At 37.4% G+C, this 26,157-nt stretch overlaps 1 protein-coding gene and 3 long non-coding RNA genes across 5 annotated transcripts in view; 3 read left to right on the top strand and 1 right to left on the bottom strand.

Moving 5' to 3' along the window:
• ago (F-box and WD-40 domain protein 7) overlaps positions 1-9,988 on the top strand; it is a 38,692-nt gene extending 28,704 nt beyond the window's left edge. Inside the window, exons 2-7 of the mRNA XM_075308409.1 lie at positions 477-3,928; positions 3,989-4,170; positions 4,251-4,476; positions 4,545-4,755; positions 7,101-7,272; positions 7,340-9,988. Of these exons, the coding sequence (XP_075164524.1) occupies positions 542-3,928; positions 3,989-4,170; positions 4,251-4,476; positions 4,545-4,755; positions 7,101-7,272; positions 7,340-7,451 (4,290 nt within the window). The 5' untranslated portion in view covers positions 477-541 and the 3' untranslated portion in view covers positions 7,452-9,988. The remainder of the gene's footprint in view (positions 1-476; positions 3,929-3,988; positions 4,171-4,250; positions 4,477-4,544; positions 4,756-7,100; positions 7,273-7,339) is intronic.
• Positions 9,989-11,135: 1,147 nt separating this feature from the next.
• Positions 11,136-14,079, top strand: LOC142234400 (uncharacterized). 2 transcript variants are annotated; one of them, XR_012721617.1, is made up of 7 exons: positions 11,136-11,456; positions 11,552-11,660; positions 11,715-12,316; positions 12,381-12,486; positions 12,552-13,075; positions 13,141-13,504; positions 13,569-14,079. It is a non-coding gene; the product is annotated as an uncharacterized LOC142234400 (long non-coding RNA). The 2 variants fall into 2 exon arrangements; XR_012721616.1 differs by having other exon boundaries at positions 11,552-12,316.
• A 653-nt stretch (positions 14,080-14,732) lies between these two features.
• Positions 14,733-16,467, top strand: LOC142234401 (uncharacterized). Its single transcript, XR_012721618.1, has 2 exons — positions 14,733-16,071; positions 16,131-16,467. It is a non-coding gene; the product is annotated as an uncharacterized LOC142234401 (long non-coding RNA).
• On the bottom strand, positions 16,093-16,693 carry LOC142234399 (uncharacterized). The gene is made up of 2 exons (XR_012721615.1): positions 16,487-16,693; positions 16,093-16,431 (listed from the first exon to the last, which is right to left on the bottom strand). It is a non-coding gene; the product is annotated as an uncharacterized LOC142234399 (long non-coding RNA).
• Between the last annotated feature and the right edge of the window lie 9,464 nt (positions 16,694-26,157).

The following is a 26,157-nucleotide window of genomic DNA, read 5'->3' on the forward strand; positions in this document are numbered from 1 at the left end:
TTTGCCTAATAAGATTTTTTTTTATTTAGCAAAATTTTCTCCAAATTTTGTTAGATTATTTTTGACTCGCGTGGCAACCGTGGACGTAGCGACTTTCTTTGCCCATTAGAATTTGTTAGAATTTGTTTTGTTTTGCTGTAAGATCGTTTGCGTTTTGAAACTTGTAAGGCTTCTGCAAAATTATATCGACTTTGCAAAATATCTTTGCTCTATTAGTCGATTAATTATTTATTTTAGATCTTTTTGGCGTAAATCATATCGGTCTTATGTATCAGATCCTAATTTTATCGATAACTCCATATTTGAAATTGGATCACAAATAGTGGATAGCATTACATTGCCATGATGGGGTCGAGATAGGGTCCGCTTTTGTTACATGGCCCAAAAAAAGCTATGTTAAGGTTAAACTCATACACAAGTTAATATGTTTAAATCATTCTGGTACAAATTTTATTCAATTTTTGTTTTTTTTATAGATACACCAATTTATAAAAACAGCGAGATCCAGCACTGTCTTCAGCCTTAACGTTTAAAGTGTATTATGGAAGAAAAATGTATCGATGAATTCGAAGCAGTTGCAATAAACTTAACAAAATCTAGTGATTCTCTTAAACTATCAACATACACTTCAAACGTAAACAATTCCTCTGGGGATAATATAAAAGAATCGTGTGCAGTTGTTGGCAAAATATCGGCGAATCCCAACAACGATAAAGTTGTAGACTTTTATAAGCCAAATATAAATCGTGGCTCCATGTCGCTGCTGCAAGAGGAAGATTTCGAAACAAATTCACAACATGCATTTGCCGAAGTTGTCCTTGATGATGAAACCACAACATCCGGTGCTTTGGATGCTTATGAAATAAGTTCATCAAATTTATTGCCACCATCTTCAGCAAATGGAGATGACGATGAGGATGTGACATCCGAGAATGTTGCTGATGAGAATAGTTCGTCAACGGATGCCATACGGATAATCAAAGTTTCTTCGGATTCATCCACGAGCTCAACATCCAGTAATAATCAATTTTGTAACACCTCCGAAGTCTACGTCATAAATGATGATGATGATGATGACGACGACGAAGAGGCAGAGGAAGAAGACGAAGATGACATCGAAGAAGAAGAGGACGACGAAGAGATTGAAGATGAAATGAACTCTACAAATCAATCTGCTAATAGAAATTCCCAGATTAATATGTCAGCTAGACGGGCAACATCCAATGCTATAAATAACGGAGTTATTATGAGTACAAATGGTAGCATGATATTTCTGGAAACACCTGTGGTTGAAGAACAACAGCATCCCATGCATCATCCACCAATGTCATCTTCGTCTCAAGGTACACAGGAGTATGTGAATGATAAGAATGTCGTTCCCAAACGCCTTAGCGATGAGTTTTCCAAAGCAGGTGAGGCGGGTGATGAAACGCCATCTTCATCAACGACTGGGGAAAGTAAAGCCACCTTGCTGCATCAGCCCAAAGAATTGATATACGATTTGTCTGAATCTCAAAACAACTGCACAGAAAACGAACACATGTCGTCTCGACTGAAGAATATGAACTTGAATCAAAACAAAATATCTCAGGATTTACCGTCTAGTAGTTCGAAAATGTCATCCTCAACATCTGGCCAAGCTACGAAATCGGCGACTTCCATTGTAATGCCAACTTTGTCCGATATCGAATCCATGGACTTGATAGAACGGCGAGATTTTGAGAACGAACAACGTTTGACGGGAGGCATAATACTGAAAACGAGTTCTTTGAGCAAGGACGATGTGTTGCATTTAAATTTGGTGAAATCTCGCATGGTGAACAATGACAGCAAACGATCACACATTGCTGTGACTGCAGCAGCAGCGGCAGCAGCTGAAAATCATCATGCCACTAGTACCAATTCCAGAGGATTTTCATCGGATAGTAAATGTACCTATAAAGACTTATCAGCCACGCCAACAAGTAGTCGAAAATTAATTGTACGCCTGACCAAATCAACTGCCAAAATGAATCTAAGCAATACTCTAAGTCACAACGATAATCACCAGCATCAAATGAAACAGGAACAACAACAAAAGACATCACTAAACAGTAGCAGCACTGAACAAACACTTAGAACTATATCCTTATCCTCTGTTAAGCCCTCGTCCTCCTCCTCCTCCTCCGTCCTCGCCTCAACGTCAAAAACCTCTACATCAGCTTCAAGTTCAGGATCGGTAATTGTAGAGCCTGTGTCTAGTCTAGGTTCCTCCGACATATACTCAAATTCCAATTCAAATGATAGTCTTATATCTAGACCTTCCTCCACAAGCTCGGCAATGACCGCAAATAAGCAAACTGATAAATTGCGAAAAGATAATAAACCCCAAGATCAGTCAGGTCCATCCACATCATCTTCTTCAGCCATAACAAAACCTTCATCGCCATCTTCCTCGTCAGTGGTGATCCATGTGTTCGAAAACGGTTGTAGCCGTACCACTGCTATAAAATCTCTTGCTAATAACTCTAATCAGAATAGTAATTCATCCACCAATGAAAACCAAGACGATGATGCGCAGCCATCGACATCATCAGCAAGATGCCAATACGCCCCGCCACCTAGAACGCATAAACAAGTTAATGCTAGTGCTCAAACAAATGAAAGATATTTGTCCCGTAATTCAAATGCTGGCACCACCAATAACAATGGTGCCAATGATGCTTCCCTTGGTGGTAATGCAACTACTAGCCGATCAAATGCCAGTCGCCGTTCTGAAATATCACAAAATATCATGAATGATTTACGCTTGTTAAGCGACCATGTGGACAATAACTTCACTTTCAACCATCAAAACTCGGGCTGGTTCGATTGCGAGGATAATAACTCGGATATTGAGGAAATTTGCACATGCCATCAAAGTTCACTTGGAGATGGCAGTAGTCATGGTGGAAGCATGAGTGATTTAAATGATGGAGATGATTTGGATACATCACATGTATATGGCGGTAGTGGTAAAGATGGTGGCGGAGATCTATCCTATAATATAATGCAAAATCTTTCGATATCCGAAGACGTAAGCGCAGTTTCACCAGAGTGTAATACCAATCGCAAACGAAAGTACCACGACAGTCGTTTAATGGATCATGATTATAACTCCACCACCATTACTGGTAGTGGCGGCAGTAGTACAATGGGAACCGTTATGGAGAGTAACAGTCGCAAACGCATAGCATATGATTTTACCTCTACACCCCGTTCCTCGCAAACGAATGCATCCAGTAGCCTGGTTCATGTGTCATCACCATCTGTTGCCCTCCTTTCGGTGTCGGTCAATGGCTCCCCTTTGGGAAGACGTACGCCTCGTTCATTAATTCCCAATCGCGACAATCCCCCACCCGAATTACAGCAATGGCTTTTACAATTCCAACGCTGGTCACATGCCGAACGTCTTCTGGCACTAGATCGACTGATTGATCATTGCGAACCAACACAGGTTCGTCATATGATGAAGGTTATCGAACCACAATTTCAGCGAGATTTTATTTCACTACTACCTCGAGAATTGGCTCTGCAAGTATTGTCCTATTTGGATCCCCAGGATCTATTGCGAGCTGCCCAAACATGCAGAAGTTGGCGGTTCCTTTGTGACGATAATCTACTGTGGAAAGAGAAATGTCGCCAAGGGCAAATATTAACAGAACCACGAACGGATCGCCCAAAACGAGGAAGAGCTGGAAATATGCCACCGATAGCATCACCATGGAAGGCTGCATATATGCGTCAGCACATCATTGAAATGAATTGGCGGTCGAGACCAATAAGACAACCCAAAGTTCTCAAGGGTCACGATGAACATGTCATCACATGTCTACAGTTTTCGGGCAATCGGATAGTGTCGGGATCAGATGATAACACACTTAAAGTGTGGTCAGCCGTTACTGGCAGGGTATGTGTTTCACATAATCGCTACTCCGAAACTCTTTAAAATTAATTAAATCGTTTTTAGTGTCTGCGCACTCTAGTGGGTCACACGGGCGGTGTGTGGTCTTCCCAAATGTCTGGCAATATTATAATCTCAGGTAGTACAGATCGTACACTAAAAGTGTGGGATATGGAGACAGGCCAATGTGTTCATACGCTTTTGGGTCATACATCGACAGTGCGCTGTATGCATTTGCATGGCAACAAGTATGTTCTATTTTCCTTTCGATTTCCCTCTCACATAATATACTTACTTTGTAATATTTATTGTCGTATTTTTTTTAAAGAGTTGTAAGCGGGTCGAGAGATGCAACTCTACGAGTTTGGGATATTGAACAAGGAACATGTATGCGTGTGTTAGTGGGTCATTTGGCAGCCGTACGTTGTGTGCAATATGATGGAAAACTAATTGTGTCCGGAGCCTATGATTACATGGTCAAGATTTGGCATCCAGAGAGATCGGAATGTCTGCATACCTTACAAGGACATACAAATCGTGTATATTCACTGCAGGTGGGTAAAAATGCCTTGAAGATTTCCGTAATATTAACCTCATTGTGATTTTTCCTTTTTGATTACAGTTTGATGGCATCCACGTTGTAAGTGGTTCTTTGGATACATCTATACGTGTATGGGATGTGGAGACTGGAAATTGTAAACATACATTAATGGGCCATCAAAGTTTAACTTCAGGAATGGAGTTGAGAGAAAATATTTTAGTATCGGGCAATGCTGACTCCACAGTTAAAGTATGGGACATAACAACAGGTCAATGCTTACAAACATTATCGGGTAAGTATTCATTATCATTATCAGCATATTTATTCCTGAAATTGCTGTCGCCAACACTTTTTTGTCGCCATTAATTCGGTATTCATGACGTTTGTCGTCAACGGAAAGGCGTTTATTGTCTTTAGTTGCTGAAAAAAAAAAAAAGAAATATAAACTAGAGTTAAAGTGACTCAACAAAGTGATAGACGAACTGAAAAATGGATACGCTATTGAACAGACGGATTTGACAAAGGACCCTTGGTATGGGTCGTCTGGTTTAATTTAACAATGTTCGTCCATCTGTTGAAATCACGCTAATTTCCGAACGAAACAAAACAACGGCTTGAAAGTATGCACAAGTAGTTGCTATTGAGGTGGGTCTAATTGTATTGCATATTGGACCACATATCCCCCATACAAACTGATCGCCAGATTTGACTTCTTAAGCCTCCTAGAAAAGCAAATTTCATCTGATCCGGTTGAAATTTGGTACCTGATATTAGTATATTACTCTAAAACTACCATGGGAATTATCGACCTAATTATATATAACCCCCATATCAAATTCGCTCACGGACTTTTTACTCACCCACACAAAAATTTCTAGAAATTTCGGGGACGTGAGTGTGACCGTGAATGTTGTTGGCATAGTGAGCGTGAATATTATGGTGAGCGTGGCTTCTTTGCCGATCATGAGTAATTTCTTCAGTGTGAAACTGTTTTCATGAGTACGAATTTTTAGTTTTATCACTCACAGGTTGACTTGGTCGTGACTCAAGGCAATTTCGTGTCACGTGCCCGGTTGCCACTCGAGCCAAAAATAATCTACCAAAATTTGGAGAAAATTTTACCCAAAACACTACCAAACAAAGAAATCTTCTATGAACAAATTTGTCAAAATTTTATTTCTATAAAAAATTTTATTTCTTTAAAAATTTTGTCAAAATCTTATTCCATAAAAAATTTTATATCTTTAAAAATTTTGTCAAAATTTTATTTTTATAGAAAATTTTGTCAAAATTTTATTTCTATAGAAAATTTTGTCAAAATTTTATTTCTATAGAAAATTTTGCCAAAATTTTATTTCTATAGAAAATGTTGTCACAGAGGTGTGCGCGTGACATGAAATTGTCGTAACTCGCGTGAATCACATGACTCGTGAATAAAATCAAGCAACTCTCGTGAATGTGCGTGAATGGGACTAAAACAAATATGTCGTGCGTGAGTAATAAAATTGGTGCGTGAATAAAATTTCTGCAAAATTACGTTCACGAAGAAAATCAAGATTTAATTCTTACTCGGATGTTAACTGGAATTAATGTAGCTGTCGAACTATATTTTATTTATGAATTTCTTTACCTTTGCTCATTCCCGGTTGGAAAATGTCGTGAGTCTCGTGAATAGTGCGTGAGCGTGAATCTGTAAAAGTAGTTCGTGCGTGAGTACTGCTTTTCATTTCGTGAATGTGCGTAAGTGTGAGCGGCTACGACACTTATCGCGCGTGAATAAATATTTGGCTTCGTGAATGTGCGTGAGTGTGAGTGAAATTTCACTCACGCGCACACCTCTAATTGATACTATTATTTTCGTTATTAAAGAAATTTCAATTAAAACATTAATTGGATCAGTTGAATTCGTTATTGAATCAGAATTTTTTTCTGTGCCAACATTTATTATATTGTAAAAAAAAACAAAAAATTACCAATGTATTTAAAAAATGGGTACGTGTACGTGCCTCGGTGTGTACACAAAAAAAAAATCTGATTCGATCACGAAATTAATTGATCCAATTAATTTTTTAATTGAAATGTCTTCAATCACAGAAATGATAGTATCAATTAAAAAAATAATTGAAAGTCAATTTAAAAATTAATTGATACTATTATTATTGTGCTCGGTTTTTGTTTCAATTAAAAATTTGTTGAATCAATTAAATTTTTAATAGAATATTTTTTGAAACTCAATAAAGACTTTAATTGGAAAAATTTTAGTGAAATGTCTTTCTGTGTATAATTTGATCTTATGTTAGATATTGCTATATATGGGATTATATCTACTTATATCTCGTCATATCTGGTTAGATCCAAAGTGAACAATTATGATATCTAAACATATTTAATTAGATCCGCAAATCTTTACACGAATGCCTAAAATAATAATTTTATATTGGCCTAAAAATAAAAATAAGCAAATATAACATAAAATAAAAATAAGCAATTTTTTAACTGGACTATTTTATATCTATATCATATTTTACATAACGATTTGTTTTGTGATTTTTTTGTTCTACCTATGATATCATGCACCGTTGCAGCAACCGTAGTGTGTATTAATATAACTAAATAAAATTTTGTTTTCTTTCTTAGGTCCGAATAAACATCAATCGGCAGTTACCTGTTTGCAATTTAATTCCCGATTTGTTGTTACAAGCTCAGATGATGGCACTGTTAAATTGTGGGATGTTAAGACGGGTGAATTCATAAGAAATTTGGTATCTCTCGATTCCGGCGGTTCTGGAGGTGTTGTCTGGCGCATACGGTAATAGATTCTAAATAGTTGTATATATAGAGAACATATTTACTTATATTCGTCCTTTATTTTACAGGGCCAATGATACCAAACTGATATGCGCAGTTGGTTCACGCAATGGCACAGAAGAGACAAAATTAATGGTACTTGATTTTGATGTAGAAGGAGCGTGTGTCAAGTGTTCATAGGATAGAAAAGGAGAAATGCATATAGTTATTGCAACAACTACCATCATAAGTACGGCAATGGTATAATGCGCACATATCCTTTCAATTAGTTATGCCGATGTGGTTGGTGATGCGGACGTTCAACAAATTGATATAAAAAAATATGCTAATAATAATAATGTAAGGACGCCAATTTGTGTTTTAAGCCTACATAAAATATTGTAAGGAAGTCTACTTCATTTTGATAAATTATGTGGTGTAGAAATATGAAAAAAAAAAACAAAACAAAAGCTTTATAAGCTTTAAATACAATACAAAATAGAAAGGCAACCATCGCAAGCAACTTCATAGTATATAATAATAGCAGTAATACGGCAGATACAACATTGATTTGCTATGGAGAAAATGTAATGAATTAAATTTTGTTGCCTTTTTATAGTTTAATTTTTGTTTACGCACTATATATTCTTATAGTTTTTCTTATTATTATTTTTTTAACAATGTTGTCTTGCATCGCTTTTATTTAACTTATGTATGTATGTATATCAATAACAACCAATTCACATACATACCTATTCAAACGAAGATAATGTTTTTGCTTCAAACAGAACTGATATTTGATAATTTTTGTTAGAGAACAAAGTTTAAGCATCAGCGTTTTATTTTATTTTATTTTTTTTCGTAGATTTATGTTTAAATAATTAGTTTAAAGACGTTTATGAAGTATTGAAAACAGTTAGGAAAACATAAAACAAAAACATATAAATTTCGCCTTTGTTAGAAACTTATTTTGACGCCCTATTCAACATAAATATTTCAGTTTATTACTTGTCTCTGTTACAACAACGTTATTACATTAATTTGTGTCTTTTTGTTTATTTTTTTTTTCTCACATATATAAGTAGATTTGTTTCTTCTTAATGTTGAATATAAAATAATGCATTATTCTTTACTTGTTTTCCTATATTTTACACAATTTACTATAAAAAATATATACATATATATTTTATATAAAATCTATATAAAATCAATCAAAGCTTCCAAATGTCCAAAACAAACCAAGCAAGCGTGTTACCATATATAGATAAAATTTAGTTTTTTTTTTGTTATATTAAACATTATTTTGTATAATTGTTTAAGAAAATCGTTTGTATTAGATTAAATTAACGCAGTAATTACGAGATATTATCAAAGTTTGAGTAATGTCCTGGATGGAAAACGCTACAGGCAGAGGTTGATGAAAGATTTTTTTTTTAATTTCCTATATTCATATTCTATCAGAATCATTTTTCTGACCAAGAAGTAACTCTTTTGGTTTAATTTTTGTAACTGAATTACTCGAGATTTAAAAAAAATATATATCCAGAGAAATATTCAAAAGATATACACATATATCAAGCAAGACGTTTGGCTTTTGATTTAATTCCATATGCTACACGCTCAATCATAAAAATTTTCAATAGAATATAAATCTATATTTTTCACATTTTTATTAATTCACTAAGCTTAGGATAAAGATTTTTTTTGAGATATTGAGGTAACCTCTCTCTCCATACATCTAACCTCTATGATTTTTTTTTTTTTGTTATTTTCCAATGTTTTATTCTCACTTCATTTGCATTCTGAATAAAATATTATAGCATTCTATTTTTAATTTCATATTCTGTTTATATTTTCATTATGATATATAGACAGATTTTGAAATTTTTCGTTCGTGTTTGTAGCTGCAGGGGATATTAGATCAGATTTTTTTTTTAATATAGTCAACTTGCAATATTATTTTAGTTCAACATTCTTCTCGTAGTAATTTTTTTTTAAATGATTTCTCATAAGAGATAGAAGAATTTGTTACCTTTTGATTTTGCCAAATTCGTTCTCCCCTAACTAACAACAAGGGGAAGAAGGCTAACCCTTGCATAGATGAAGCCGAAAATATTGCCTATAGAAATACTAATGCTATTGTACACACAATAATAAAACAAATTTAATATAAAACGTAAATAATTCCATTGCAATTAACTCCCCCCTAAATAAATCACAACTTGTATAAATATGTCATTGTGAAAGATGATGGAAAGTGAGTAACACATATAGCTTTCATTTAATTCAGTACACAAGATAGATAAGAAAGAATTTAATATTAGTTTTAGTACCCACAAGCGTACAAGAATATCCATTTTAAACAATTCTCGTGCCGCCGTAACCACCATGGATCATACTCCTCTTACATCAAACTCGTTTAAAAATCCTTTTAGGCCGTTTGTTACAATTTTTTTTTCTGCAAGACAAAAACGCCCAATGAAATAAAATCTTAAATAACAATACGGCTACTAATTAATTATAATTCTGCTGTAGCCAGGGGAATTAATTGAATAATTTATAAAGGAAAACCAATTCATTTGAATGTTTATATAAAAAAAGAAATATAAGTTAAAAGTAAAAAATATAAATACTACAAAATATTTTAATTATAGACTGATTTATTAGTAACTAATATGGATATATTTTAATAATACATTACATAATATTAATAAACAATGCCTACATTAAAATACAAATACATACATATATACCTACTATCTTCAAACAAATATAAAAGGTGTTTTTATTCATTTTTGTAAATAGTCTCCCGTCATAGGTCAGTCAATTGACAAGTCAACTTTCGATTTTAAACAAACTAGGGTGGTTAAAATTTCAAGGCCCGATGTTGATTTTGAATAAAACACAAACTATTTAGGAAATTATTGTAATTTTATTTTATTATGATATATTGGTATTACTCAATTATGTATGGAACAAAATATCGGACAAATGGGCGCCGCGACCTCGGTGCCAAACCTTCATCCGATGGTCGAAATTTTCGATGACGCTGAGGCATAATGGAGGTTTTATGCCGTTAATGTGCCGAATTATCTCATCCTTTAGCTCTTGAATTGTTGCTGGCTTATCGACGTACACCTTTTCTTTCAAATAACCCCAAAGAAAAAAGTCCAACGGTGTCAAATCTTATGATCTTGGCGGCCAATTGACATCGCCATTACGTGAGATAACACGGCCATTGAATTTGTTGCGCACAAGAGCAATTGTTTCGTTAGCTGTGTGGCAAGTGGCACCGTCCTGCTGAAACCACATATCGTCCACATCCATCCAATTCGGGCCATAAAAAGTTCGTTATCATCTCACGATAGCGAACACCATTCACAGTAACTGCCTGACCGGCCTCATTTTGGATAAAATACGGCCCGATGATGCCGCCAGCTCATAAACCGCACCAAACAGTCACTCTTTGTGGGTGCATTGGTTATTCGATAATCACTCTTGGATTCTCATTCGCCCAAATGCGGCAATTCTATTTATTGACGAATCCACTGAGGTGAAAATGTGCCTCATCACTGAAGATGAAGGTGCGCGATATGTATTTTGATTTGAACGCCCATTTTCATAATAAGTCTGGATAACTTTAACACGTTGTTGGATTGTGTATCTCTCCATGGTTCAAATTGAGTAAGTCTGAAATAGAGAAATGTCAAATAAAATTCGTTTAGGTGTGGTTCACATTCAATATCGGCCCTTACAATTTAACCTCCCTTTATAAACATGAAACAAATTTGTAGAAGTAAGTAAGTAAGTAAGTATATTTTTATTGAGACTTATTCATTTCGATTACAAAGTTGATGTGTACTTATCGATAAGTTATGGTAAACTTAGAACTATATCTGTCTTGTTCTAATACACGATTTATAATGTAAAATAGCATCTTGCTTAATAGAAAATATTTCGATTGTGCGTATATTGCACATTATATGAATGAAAATAAGGCTTGCTCTTGACCTTTACTGTTTCTTACAGAGCGTGGATGTCTGCGTTATTATAATAAATAATTAGAATCTACAACTATAAAACACTTAAAACGAAATAACAATTTTTGTTAGCGACGAATACTAATACGGTTACATGTAGAAAATACATAATAATAGTTTAACCTTAATATCACAGTTTAATCGAATATGCAGGAGCATAATACAGGTACTTTGTGTTTTGATGTTCATGAAAATAGTTTCTATGACTAGATTAAAAGAAGAAAATGTATATAATTATTAATTATCCCCTGTGTGTCGCAGGTGTTATTTTCTGGTAGAATTGCGGCAAAGTATGACTGGCTGATTCATTGTCAGAGATTTCATTGATGATGGCAACGGGTGAAAGATATTTAAAATCAGACCAATTAGAGTATTTTTCTATATTATATATTGTGCTCAGCAATTCATTTTCGTGTGTCTCTAGTCTCTCAATAAATTTTCGCTGGATGCTGAAAGCGTATCTGCATAGTGGTTGAATCCCTGATGTTTCGTAAATATGGGAATTGGAGAATTTTTTTTCGCGGCTTTGATAATGTTTATTGACGCATTTCCTCAAGATTTTCCTTTCCAGTATCTCCAATTCGTTGGCTACTGTCGGGGAGATAGTGAACCAGATTGGAAATCCGTATATCAACATTGGTCGTATGGCAACTTTGTAAAGTAGAAGTTTTGTCTTTTGTGGTAACCCAATAAACACAGGATGAGCGTTTTTCAAATGCAACAATTTTTCAGTTTGAGGGTAAATATAATTTTCAACATAAATTCAACTTGACTTGAAATAGCTCATCTGCAATACATCTTCAAATTGTTTGCGAATTACTTCCAATTTGCCAAAATGTTGACGAAATCTTTGAAAAGGTGTTGAAGATGATATGAGAAAACTTTGACAAAACACTACCCTAAAATGCAACGAAAAAACCATGTGGTTTTCAATACTTATTTGTGCAACGAAGTTCGTGGTCAATTGCAAGAAATAAAAAAAAATGGAAAATTTTAGACAAATAACCAAATAGTATATAAAAATAGGTAAGTGAAAATAAAAAATGAAATAAAACTTTAAGGAAGTCACTAAATGTATATCTCTTTGCAGAAAACTAAAATTATGGATTATACGTTCTTGAAAACATTAAAAAGCTGACCAATGAAAAAAAGGTGGACAATTAACTGGAACTGCTTCAAATAGTTTATAATAATTGGTACGTCAATACGAAAAATTAAATCAACACTTTAAAGAAGTCACTAAATTTAAATCTCTTTGCAGAAAACTATAATCTTTGGATGCTACATTCTTGCAAACAATAAGAAGCTGACCAATGAAAATTGAGTAGCTTATCGACAAGAAAAAGTTTCCAGAAACATTACAAGTGCAACCAATTAAAATTGTTAAAAACAACAAATTGTTGAAATCAACAACTTCTTGATGAAAATGTGCATCACATCGTCAGTTTAATTCATATGCTATTATCAGTTTAAAATGGATAGTTTGTGAATTCCTTCTGCTGAAAATCAATTCTCACACGCGGTCCAGTACGTTCCTAATTTCAAATTGCTCGCATGTTAATAAAAGGAAGGAACCAAAAGGAAGGAAATCGAATTATAAATGCAAAAGTGTTTACTAATAATGTTTAAGATATTTAAAGTTTTGTTGTTTGTTTTTTTTTGTTCTTATTTGTTGACGAAAAAACCACATGGTTTTCAATACTACTTTGGACAACAAAGTTCGTGGAAGAAATAAAAAAATGTGGAAATTTTTTAATAATCAATTGAAATTGCTTATAATAATTGGTAAGTAAAATTAAAACACGAAATGAAAACTTTAAGGAAGTCACTAAAATCAAATCTCTTTGCAGACAACTAAAATATTTGGATGCTGATTCTTGGACACATTAAGAGACTGGCCGATGAAAAATGATAGTGGCATATCGAGAAGAGAAAGTTTCCATAAATCAAAGTGCAACCAAAAACACGTGGTATTTATTCTTTTCCATATCAACAACTACTGGATGATAATTCGCATCACATCGATAGTTTAATTTACATCGCATCATCGGTTTAATTTGTTATTTTGTGAATTGAAATTGCTGGAAATTTATTCCAATTATCTAGTCATCAAGTTCCTGAAAATTGCCAGTATTTTAATAACAACAATTTTGTAAAACCAACGTTCTTGAGGAAAACACGAAGTACGTGGTCAGTTGGAAGAAATACAAATTGGTAAGTCAAAATAAAAAGTGAAATGAAAACATAATGGAAATCACAAAACTCGATTGTTTTGCAGAAAACTAAAATCATTGGATGGTATATTCTTGGAAGATGTTGGCCGATGAAAAACCGATGAAGGGAACAACAAAGAAAAGTTTTCAGAAAACTTACAAGGTGCAACCAATTAAAACAAAGTGCAACAATTCCTATATCAAGAACTTCTGGATGAAAATGTGCATTACATCAATTTACATCCCGTCATCAGTTTGATATTTTGTGATTTCCTCTTGCTGGAATCTATTCTAACACACAAGCCAGCAAGTTCCTCGATAGTAATTATTTCAAATTGCCAGGATATTAATTAATAGTTATTTGACACCAACATTATGGAGGAAATGGAATTATACATGTAAAAATGTTTAAGATATTTAAAGTTGTATTCATAGTTTTATTTATTAATACGTTTAATAAGATAATTACATTTTGATTGGTATTATATTATTATTTTTATATATTATTAATGTTATTTTTAAGATTATTATATTTGTTAACGAAAAAAATAATAAAATTTACAAAATCTCTAGAAATTTAGTATTGACTTTCAGTTAGAACTAGGATTGACTTTCATACAAATTGTGGTTTGAAAGTATTCGCAACAATGCTATTTTTTTATTTTTATCACATTGAAAACTGTTTGAGAAATTATTGAGTAGCGATGCATTTCAATTTGAGGATTACAATTGAGAAGTTATTGCTATTGTGTTGAATTTTACTGTTGAGGGTAATGTCTGTTTTTTGTTGAGAACGCGATTTTCTCAACAATTTCTCAACTTGAATATTACCCTAATCCTTTGAAAAAATGTTTGAAAAATTATTGAATTTTAGTATTTTTCAAACGTTTGTGTTTATTGGGAAGTACTTGTTTCCCAGAATGTAAGAGAATGACCCAAGTACACGTTTTGTCTTTCTCAGAGTTTCTCGTGCATGTGTGTTGAACTTTAGCAAGTTGTCAAATGTTACTCCAAGATATTTTATTTCCGTCTCGAATGGAATTTCGATGTCATTTAGTGTAAGTTTGAGTGTTTTGCTCTCAGGGACTACAAACCTGGGGCATTTACCAGATGCGTTTCTTATGCATATTGCTTCGGATTTTGAAGCGTTTATTGTTATACCCCATTTAAGGTAATAATCAGTTATGATGTTGAGGTGTCTGGTTGCTTTGCCAAGTGCATCCGCCGGAGATATGCTATGGGCGTAAATTAGACAGTCGTCCGCGTATAGTATTGCTTGGGAGCCAGCATGGATATGTGGAAAGTCATTTAAGAAAATATTGAATAGGTAAGGAGCCAGAACGCTACCTTGCGGCACCCCACTGTTGACGTCGCCATAAATTGAAGAAGTCCCTTGGATATCAACTGTAAATTTTCTGTTGGTGAAATAGCTGGAGAGTATTTTTATTATATATGGGTCAGTTTCCAGTTCGACTAGCTTATACAAAATTCCCATATGACAAACAGAATCAAATGCCTTTTGGATGTCAAGGGCGATGGCGACAGTACAGTTTTGGTTCCTGAGATTTGAGGTTATATCGTTGTGTAATTTGAAAAGTGCATGTTGAGTGGAATGATTTTTTTTGAACCCAAATTGGAAAATTGATATGGGGTCGAATATGAACTCATTTTCAATTTTTTCTTTTAGGATATGTTCAAAAAGTTTTCCTATGTTGGAAAGAAGAGAAATTGGACGAAAGTCTGCCGGCTCAGAACTAGTGGCCTTTTTCTTGATGGGCAATATCTTTGCCACCTTCCAGGCTGAAGGAAAGTATCCATTATTAATGCAGTGGTTAAATACACTGGTAAGTAGGTTTATCGTACTAGAGGGGAATTTTTTGATAATGAAATTGGAAATCCTATCAATGCCACTTGATTTTTTATTGTTTATGCGCTGGATAATAGATTCGATCTGCCTAGTATTAGTAAAATGAAAATTATCAGAGTTCTGAGATGCGTTGAAGCCTTCATTGAATGTATATATATGAGGTGTTGTATGCCCGATATATGCGGGTACTTTTGTGTCGAGGTCCGGTACGGGATTGAGAGGGATTGTACGTCGAAAGACTGTAGAGTAATATTGCTGGAAGTGATTCGCTATATCATAGGGACAAATTTGTAGAACAGGGGGGTTACTCTGTATTGCGATACGAAAGCAAATGCGATGCGATAGTTAAATGCGTTAAGAGTACAATTCGGTACTCTGTATCACTTGCGCAAACGCTTTCGCAAAGTAAACTGAAAATATGGTAACGCTTTAGCAAAATAAAGCGAAAATATGACAACGCTGGCTGCACAATGTAAATAATAACGAAAATGATAAAAAGAAATGTCAAAAAATTGTAAATAAAAACATTTTAAACAATCTTCCGTTCGGTGCGTGTTCTTTTAAAACTTGCTAATCGTTTATAACAAAAAAGTAATAATTATGGATTCGATAGCGTTATGGTTTGAAGAAAATTAACATGAACGAATTACAAGAAGAATTTTGCGAGATCGGTCAAATATACTCTCCCTAAGTGACCACGGGTAAGAAAATGGAAACTCAAATTATGTGACAAACGTTTTCGAATATTTCATTTTTATAGATTTCGTCTTAATAAAGATGCGTTTATGTATGTATTAAACGCTATTAAAGACGACCTCGTCGTTCCAAATAAATCCACAGCTATTCCAACCCCAATAAAAGTGGCCGCTGCTTTGAAATTGCTTGGACAAGGTGGTTATCTACAAATCGGCCAAGACCATCTTTTAGGACTATCAGAGCAATCTATGTCGCGCTGCTTGATTGAACGAATACTTTGTCCCAAGGTAACTGCGGAAGAGACCATAAAGTCTACCAAAGTTTGGAACTGACGTTGCTGTGTCTGTAACTTTTTTGGTTTTTCCCTAAAACAATAAACAATTTAGATACAAATATAAAAATTTAATTGTGCTTACTTACATATTTGTTACTTTGCGATTGCTATTTTGTTTGCGCACGATTTTTGCGATCAACGAACGAGTTTGACATACGCTTTCGCATTATAGAGTGCGGTGATGCCAGATTTGCGAAAACTAGATGCGCAAGGTAGATACGAAAACGAATTACTGAGTACCAATTACTCGATTCGCGACAAATTTTCTTACGCATCGCAATACAGAGTAACCCCCCAGTAATATTTCTCTGTCTAAGCATGTCCGTCTGTCCGTCTGTTGAAATCACTTTCGAACGAAACAAGCTATCGACTTGAAACTTGGCACATGTAGTTGTTATTGATGTAGGTCGGATGGTATTGCAAATGGGCCATATCGGTCCATTTTCACGTATAGCCCCCATATAAACGGACCCCCAGATTTGGCTTGCGAGTCCTCTAAAAGAAGCTAATTTCATTCGATCCGGCCGGTCCACATCGGCCCATAATTATATATAGCTCCCATATAAACCGATCCCCAGATTTGACCTCCGGAGCCCGTTGGAAGAGCAAAATTCATCCGATTCGGTTGAAATTTGGTACGTGATGTCAGTATTTGGTATCCAACAACCATGCAGGAATTGGTTCATATCAGTCCATAATTATATATAGCCCCATATAAACCCATCCCGAGATTTGGTTTTGGAGCCTCTTGAAATTTGGTTGTTGTTGTTGTAACAGTTTATTGTGATCTCATCCATTTCATGTTATACGCTTGGTACATCAGCTTGTTGGCAGATCAAGGAACTCTGCGACTAAGATGGGGTGTGTCCAGAGTGATCTGGTGGTAAGTCGGGTTGGTTTGGCTGGGCAAGAGAAAAGATGACGCGTGTCGTGTGGCCCTTGATTACAAATTGGACAAACGTCAGCTACGCTGCTATCAATCACCGATAAGTAGGAATTAAGGCGGCTGCACTTGCCTGATCTTAATTGGGCCAAAACTACCCTAGTCTGCCGTGGGAGGTCTCTTTCCTCCGGTGCTATGGGCGGTGGTCGGACTCCAAGAACAGGATTAACCTTGTAGCTTCTCACCGCTTCAGCTACAGTATCCTCATGAATCCTGTTCAAACCTGCCTGGTACGCTGCTTGATCTAGAGGCTCTCTTTTATAGCGCTGGATCTCGCGCTCTAGATTATGTATATCAACCCTTACGTTCCTGGGTGGTGGTTGTGTATCCATAAGATGGTGGTTTGGATGATTACTGCGATAACAACCCAGGAGATACTGCTTTGACAACATGTAGTTGTGTCTTCGCACAGGGATGATCTTTGTCTCCACATAAAGGTGATCCAGGGGTGTGCTGCGGAGACACCCAGTCGCAGTTCTAAGAGCAACGTTCTGGCAGGTTTGTATGTTATTCCACTGCGTATCACTGGTCTGCGGTGTCCACACTGGCGCTGCATAGTTTACCACTGACCGGCCAATTGCCTTATAAGTAGTTAGCAAGGTTTCTTTGTCCGCACCCCAAGTACTGCCGGCTAGTGACTTGAGGACCTTGTTTCTACCACGGAGCTTATTACAAATTGCAGTGGCATGGGCAGATGACCTAAAAAGGCTGTCGAATGTGACCCCAAGAATCTTGGGGTAATTTGTGGTCGGAATTATTACTCCATCGACTCTGATATTCAACTGCCTGCGCACTTCTGCCGTCCATGTAGTAAATAGTGTGGCTGAGGATTTGGTGGGGGATATCCTCAAGTTTCTCGCAGTGAAATAACTGGTAAGATTAGCTATGTAGACGTTCAACCGATCGCAAATGTCATCAACATTGGGCCCAGATGGCAAGATTGTACAGTCATCCGCATATGATACAATCTCGACGCCGTCAGGAGGGGGTGGAATCGAGGACATGTACAGGTTAAACAGTGCCGGAGATATCACCCCACCTTGGGGAACTCCCTGTTTAACTCTACGCGGTCTCGACTTTCTGTCCCTGAATTCCACGTACGACTGGCGTCCACACATATAATTCAGCACCCAACGCTTCGCTCCTGCCGGTAGGGACGTATTCTCGATGTCCTCAAATAATGTGGCATGGTTGACCGTATCGAATGCTTTCGATAGGTCAAGCGCCACGAGGACCGTCCTGTGACACGGCCTGGGCTAGTTAAGTCCCTTATTAATATGTGTCGAAATGGCATGTAAGGCTGTTGTCGTACTATGTACCTTACGGAATCCATGTTGATGGTGGGCAGCTGGAAAATTCTCTACAAGGCTGGGGAGGAGTAATGCCTCAAGTGTCTTGGCTACTGGCGAAAGAAGGGATATCGGTCTGTACGATTCACCTTTGCTCGAATCTTTGCCCGGTTTCAGTAGTGGAATCACCCTTCCCATTTTCCAGACATCGGGTATAATGTGTGATTCCAAAGACAAATTGAGGAGTCTGGTCAGGTACTCAACTCCCAGTATTCCCAGATGCTTCAGCATTAGCATTGAAATTCCATCAGGGCCCAGCGCCTTAGATGGTTTCGCGCTGTTGATGACATTGGTAACTTCGGCTGCAGTAAATTGTGGTGTGTCATCGGCTCGGAGACCACGTACACGACGGGTGGCTCTCCTTTTCGCTCTATCACTCTCGGGATGCTCGACAAACTGTCGGTTGAAGTATTTGGCGCACCTCTTCGGATCAGTCACAGTCACGTCGCCAAATGTGACTGAAATCCCATCATCCCTTGTGGAGGGGTTCGAGAGGGCTCTAACTGTTGACCACAATTTACCAGTTCCTGTTCCTAAGTTACATTGCTTCAGGTGCTCTAACCAAGTGTTCCGCTTGTGCTCGTCGACTATCTTACTAATCTCTAGATTTAGTTCTCTGATTCTAGGATCAGCAGGGTTAGCACGACGGCGTTCATCACGCTCGTCTGCGAGTCCCGCCGCTTCGGCTGGGAAGTTGGGCCTCACCTCGGCAATTCGACCAGCGGGTATGAAGCGAGCGGCTGCTGCGTTGATGATGTCCCGGAACTCCCTCTGGGCAACATGAACATGTGAGGGGGACGGGAGCTCACTGAAGCGGCGATCGGTGTATTCTCTGAAGCCTTCCCAGTTGGCTTTCTTTTGATTAATAAACGTCCGGCGTTCAGAGGTTATGAAATCGGAGGGTCGGTTGATGGTGAGAATTATGGGGAGGTGGTCCGAACCCAATGAAATGACGGGTTGCCAGGAGACGTCATTTATCAGACCAGGCGATGCTAACGATAAATCTGGCGAACTGCTGCAGTCACCCATAATTCTCGTGGGGGCCTCTTCGTTCACCGTGCAAAATGTGGAGTCGTCTATCTGCTCTGCCAAAGCTATGCCCCTCTGGTCATTACCCAGGAGAGAATGCCAAAGTTCATGGTGGGCATTAAAATCTCCTAGAACCAATCGGTTATGCCCGCTCAACAACCACTCAATGTTTGGGCTATAACCAGGAGCACAGCTACCAACCGGCGGTATGTACACATTGTATAGCTCTATCTCGGCAGCCCCACACTTAACTGCTACCCCCATACATTCCATGTACGGGTCATTAGTGTCTAGCACAAGCGTGATAGGTCTATACTGCACGGAACGGTGTAATATGAAAGCCAGGCCACCACCTCCATTTCTTGTGCGATCCTTCCGTAGGACATTGTACCCATCACAATGTCGTAGGCTGCAGGTGGGATTCAGCTTTGTTTCCTGGATCGCCGCGACCCTTATCCTTTTCCGATTCATAAAGTCTACGATCTCACTAATCTTACCACGGAGCCCGTTGCAATTAAATTGCAAAAATGGTGCACTCTCCGGAACTGGTACAACAATATTCGGTGTAAGATGCTGCGGCGGAGAATATTGTTGTGCGGGAGAAGTCGGTGGGGTCACATAATCAGATGACCCACTGCTGCTGTCATTGGCACAGCATCCTGCCACGAAGTCAGTTTGACTATACTCCCGCAGCGATGTTAGGCCGGAACAGTTCCGGAAGTGCACCCATTCCATGCACCGGTTACACCTCACCGAAACCGAGCGATGGTGAATTCGATTTCGGCAGACGGCACAGTACCATGGTCCGGGGTTTTCCTCTATCCCGGCTCGGACCAAAAGCAGGCGGAGAAGGCTCCCCGGGATGCACCTTCTCCAACACGAAAAAACGGACAACACGTACACTGAGGTGGCAGCCGCTGGCCGATGGCTGGTATCCATCGGGTCAATCCGGTGCGTAGAACCCGCCGCCGTGGGATGAAATTTGGTACATTGTGCTAGTAAAGGGTGATTCTTTTGAGGTTAGGATTTTCATGCATTAGTATTTGACAGATCACGTGGGATTTCAGACATGGTGTCAAAGAGAAAGATGCTCAGTATGCTTTGACATTTCATCATGAATAGACTTACTAACGAGCAACGCTTGCAAATCATTGAATTTTATTACCAAAATCAGTGGCAGAAAATCCGCTTTTTTATCGACAAATTTTGTTCAGCGATGAGGCTCATTTCTGGTTGAATGGCTACGTAAATAAGCAAAATTGCCGCATTTGGAGTGAAGAGCAACCAGAAGCCGTTCAAGAACTGCCCATGCATCCCGAAAAATGCACTGTTTGGTGTGGTTTGTACGCTGGTGGAATCATTGGACCGTATTTTTTCAAAGATGCTGTTGGACGCAACGTTACGGTGAATGGCGATCGCTATCGTTCGATGCTAACAAACTTTTTGTTGCCAAAAATGGAAGAACTGAACTTGGTTGACATGTGGTTTCAACAAGATGGCGCTACATGCCACACAGCTCGCGATTCTATGGCCATTTTGAGGGAAAACTTCGGAGAACAATTCATCTCAAGAAATGGACCGGTAAGTTGGCCACCAAGATCATGCGATTTGACGCCTTTAGACTATTTTTTGTGGGGCTACGTCAAGTCTAAAGTCTACAGAAATAAGCCAGCAACTATTCCAGCTTTGGAAGACAACATTTCCGAAGAAATTCGGGCTATTCCGGCCGAAATGCTCGAAAAAGTTGCCCAAAATTGGACTTTCCGAATGGACCACCTAAGACGCAGCCGCGGTCAACATTTAAATGAAATTATCTTCAAAAAGTAAATGTCATGGACCAATCTAACGTTTCAAATAAAGAACCGATGAGATTTTGCAAATTTTATGCGTTTTTTTTTTTAAAAAAGTTATCAAGCTCTTAACAAATCACCCTTTATATGGCCGTTAACAACCATGCCTAACTAGGTCCATATCGGTCTATAGTTATATATAGCCCTCAGATAAATCGATCCCCAATCACACAAAAATTGGTCCATATCAAGTTTATAATTGTAGCCCCCATATAAGCGACCCCCATATTTCAATACTGTCCATATCGATTCGTAACTTTTTGTCTAATATATACCACGTACGGACTAACTCACCATTTAGAAAACGATGTTAAGAAGTTTTAAGATACCTTGCCATCGGTAAGTATTACCACAACGCAAGTAATTCGTTGTGGATGACAGTCTTTCGCAGAAGTTTCTACGCAATCCATGGTGGAGGGTACATAAGATTCAGCCGAACTTACGGCCGTATATAAAGGGTGATTCTTTTGAGGTTAGGATTTTCATGCATTAGTATTTGACAGATCACGTGGGATTTCAGACATGGTGTCAAAGAGAAAGATGCTCAGTATGCTTTGACATTTCATCATGAATAGACTTATGCGCTTTACAGACTATCAGTTATTCCGGACGACAGTGCTCGTGTCGAACATATCCCATATATTGTGCACATTATAAGTTAAGTCCGAAGGCATAATCGATACTGCTGCATGTTTATGGGATCGATAACACATTTACCGATTATTTTGTCATCGCCGACAAGTCGTATCGATTCGACACACTGTAAGATTCTTTACAAACACCGACATTCCGTCCGGAATAGCTGATAGTCTGTAAAGCGCATTACTAACGAGCCACAACGTCGAATTTTCAGTGAATGGGCCCTAGAAAAGTTGGCAGAAAATCCGCTTTTTTATCGACAAATTTTGTTCAGCGATGAGGCTCATTTCTGGTTGAATGGCTACGTAAATAAGCAAAATTGCCGCATTTGGAGTGAAGAGCAACCAGAAGCCGTTCAAGAACTGCCCATGCATCCCGAAAAATGCACTGTTTGGTGTGGTTTGTACGCTGGTGGAATCATTGGACCGTATTTTTTCAAAGATGCTGTTGGACGCAACGTTACGGTGAATGGCGATCGCTATCGTTCGATGCTAACAAACTTTTTGTTGCCAAAAATGGAAGAACTGAACTTGGTTGACATGTGGTTTCAACAAGATGGCGCTACATGCCACACAGCTCGCGATTCTATGGCCATTTTGAGGGAAAACTTCGGAGAACAATTTATCTCAAGAAATGGACCGGTAAGTTGGCCACCAAGATCATGCGATTTGACGCCTTTAGACTATTTGGGGGGCTACGTCAAGTCTAAAGTCTACAGAAATAAGCCAGCAACTATTCCAGCTTTGGAAGACAACATTTCCGAAGAAATTCGGGCTATTCCGGCCGAAATGCTCGAAAAAGTTGCCCAAAATTGGACTTTCCGAATGGACCACCTAAGACGCAGCCGCGGTCAACATTTAAATGAAATTATCTTCAAAAAGTAAATGTCATGGACCAATCTAACGTTTCAAATAAAGAACCGATGAGATTTTGCAAATTTTATGCGTTTTTTTTTAAAAAAAAGTTATCAAGCTCTTAACAAATCACCCTTTACTTGTTTTTTTTTAACAAAATATTTCCAATTAGTTGGAAGTTTATTAAATTAAATTTTTAATGATTGAGAAAGGTTGGAAAAAAGCCAACGAAACGTCGAGAAAAAATATGAAATAAACTTGTTTTATTTGCATTTATATAACAGGTTGGCTGATAAGTCCCCGGTCTGACACATAGATGGTGTCGCTAGTATTAAATGCATATTACTTTTATATAGTACCAACCTTCAAATGATTCGTGTCAAAATTTGACGTCTGTAAGTCAATTAGTTTGTGAGATAGAGCGTCTTTTGCGAAGCAACTTTTGTTATTGTGAAAAAAAAAATGGAAAAAAAGGAATTTCGTGTTTTGATAAAATACTGTTTTCTGAAGGGAAAAAATACTGTGGAAGCAAAAACTTGGCTTGATAATGAGTTTCCGGACTCTGCCCCAGGGAAATCAACAATAATTGATTGGTATGCAAAATTCAGTGAACGCTCGAAAGAGGTGGTTACCGACGAAAACATCAAAAAAATCCACAAAATGATTTTGAATGAACGTAAAATGAAGTTGATCGAGATAGCAGAGGCCTTAAAGATATCAAAGGAACGCGTTGGTCATATCATTCATCAATATTTGGATATATGGGTGCCGCGCGAGCTCACATTTGACCAAAAACAACAACGTGTTGATGATTCTGAGCGGTGTTAACTCGTAATACACCCGAGTTTTTCCGTCGATATGTGACAATGGATGAAACATGGCTCCATCACTACACTCCTGAGTCCAATCGACAGTCGGCTGAGTGGACAGCGACCGGTGAACCGTCTCCGAAGCGTGGAAAGACTCAAAAGTCCGCTGGCAAAGCAATGGCCTCCGTTTTTGGGATGCGCATGGAATAAGTTTTATCGATTATCTTGAGAAGGGAAAAACCATCAACAGTGACTATTATATGGCGTTATTGGAGCGTTTGAATGTCGAAATCGCGGCAAAACGGCCCCATATGAAGAAGAAAAAAGTGTTGTTCCACCAAGACAACGCACCGTGCCACAAGTCATTGAGAACGATGGCAAAATTTCATGACTTGGGCTTCGAATTGCTTCCCCACCCACCGTATTCTCCAGATCTTCACATTCAAAACACTGAATTCGGATCACACCTTAAGAAGTGATGCAAATTCATTGCAACGGTTGTTGAAACGGTAGACATTCGTCCTATGACAAGTTGATATTACATTCATCGCTTCTCCGCCAATTTTGCACCACTTCCGGACCCAAAAAGAACATTTTCACATCTTTTTTGGCGACGCTATTGATTTATGAAAGAATAGTTTTAATATCAGACTTCAAACATTGTCATCGGCAACTGCTACCACAACCCAATTAATTCGACTGTGCATGAAAGTCTTTAATGGAACTTTGTGCGTTTGTATATAACTGTTTAATTTGTATAAAAATGGAAAGTCGTAAATAGGTTTTCAAATTATGGGGGGCTAAAATTTTCTAAGCCCCCTCACCAGAGGCCTTCCTACGCTTATGCTGTAGTTATAAATATGTGAAGATGATGCATAGTTGTAGTGAAATATGGTTCAGTTTGGGAAGAATAATTCTCGTATGTAATTTTCATAAGAAATTGGCATATAAAACCCAAAATGAATCATATCCCCCCGCTAGGTCTACACAAAAATCTATGGAAATTCGAATTAGCTAGCGATGAAACATGTGTATAGTCAGACTTGTGTAGATTGGTATCTGCATTTTCTTTTCAATAACGTAATATTATCAATTTCCTTAATCTTTTTGTCCAATAAGCTCGAATAAATATTGTAATATGCAGTATAAATAATTTGGACATTAAACCAGCCTACATAGATATCAGACTAACATAAAAATAATAAACTTATTGAATTGGTGATGTGGATCATTCCCCATTTAAGTCATTCCCCAATAAAATGTTCCAAAATATATATTTATGTTCTACTTTCACTGATTCCTTTTTGACTTAATTCGATCTTAGTAGGCAACGGGTATTAAGTATCGAGATATTTGGTGAAGCACGCCAAGCGTATATAGTTTCTTAGAAAATATTTGAATAAAAACAAAAATTAAGTGTTGAAAACATTGTTATTACGATTAAAGTTTTGAAAGTTATGTTGGTGACAAATTCCCCGCCAGCATTTCAAAGTTCAACTATATTCAAATCGATGATTTGAGTTTGACAAAGGAAAAGAGATATGCTTGCAAAATTTGTTTAGGTAGTAGCCGACTATAAAACCCTTTTTCGGAAGGTTCAAGTGTAATTCATTTTGGGTTGAGTGAATTACCCGAATTTATTCTGATAATTGGTTGATAGTTTTGCTGCAAGTAGAGGATGCTGATGAGGAATGTGGTAATTCCGAAACAGCTGTACATCCAACCATCTTGCAGTCTATAGGTCTTTGCCCAAATCAATTTGACAAGCATACTTTTCCTCTTTTGGTTAAGCTACACTTGTAGTTTAGTCAATGCATGGCTTTAAGCTGAGATCAAAAACAACAATAAGTTCCATTTCATCGTCATCGCTACCACAGACTCGTAAGTGACACTGCAACAATCGCCAACTGTGATAGTATTTTGTCATCACTATTCGCATGAAAGTATTTTCCCATCACTATTGTTATGCGCTTTACAAACTATCAGTTATTCCTGACGGAATGTCGGTGTTTGTAAAGAATCTTAAGGGCACCTTATACGGTCGGATAAACCCTACGACACAACACGTTGCGGCGACAAATCCGATAGTATAAGGTCGTGTTCGGCTGTCCCGGGGACGTGTTGGCATAAAATCAAAACAACTTTGATTTTTTCTGGTTGGGAGGTACAAATCATTGAGTGTAAGGGGATATTCGACAAACATTATCAAAGACAAATTTATTTTTACATTAAAAACAGGCATTTCTGCAATGAAATTAATTACGGATCGCCAATTCTGTTTGAA

The sequence above is a fragment of the Haematobia irritans genome, chromosome 4, assembly GCF_050003625.1.
Source record: "Haematobia irritans isolate KBUSLIRL chromosome 4, ASM5000362v1, whole genome shotgun sequence".
NCBI classification, from domain to species: Eukaryota; Metazoa; Arthropoda; class Insecta; order Diptera; family Muscidae; genus Haematobia; species Haematobia irritans.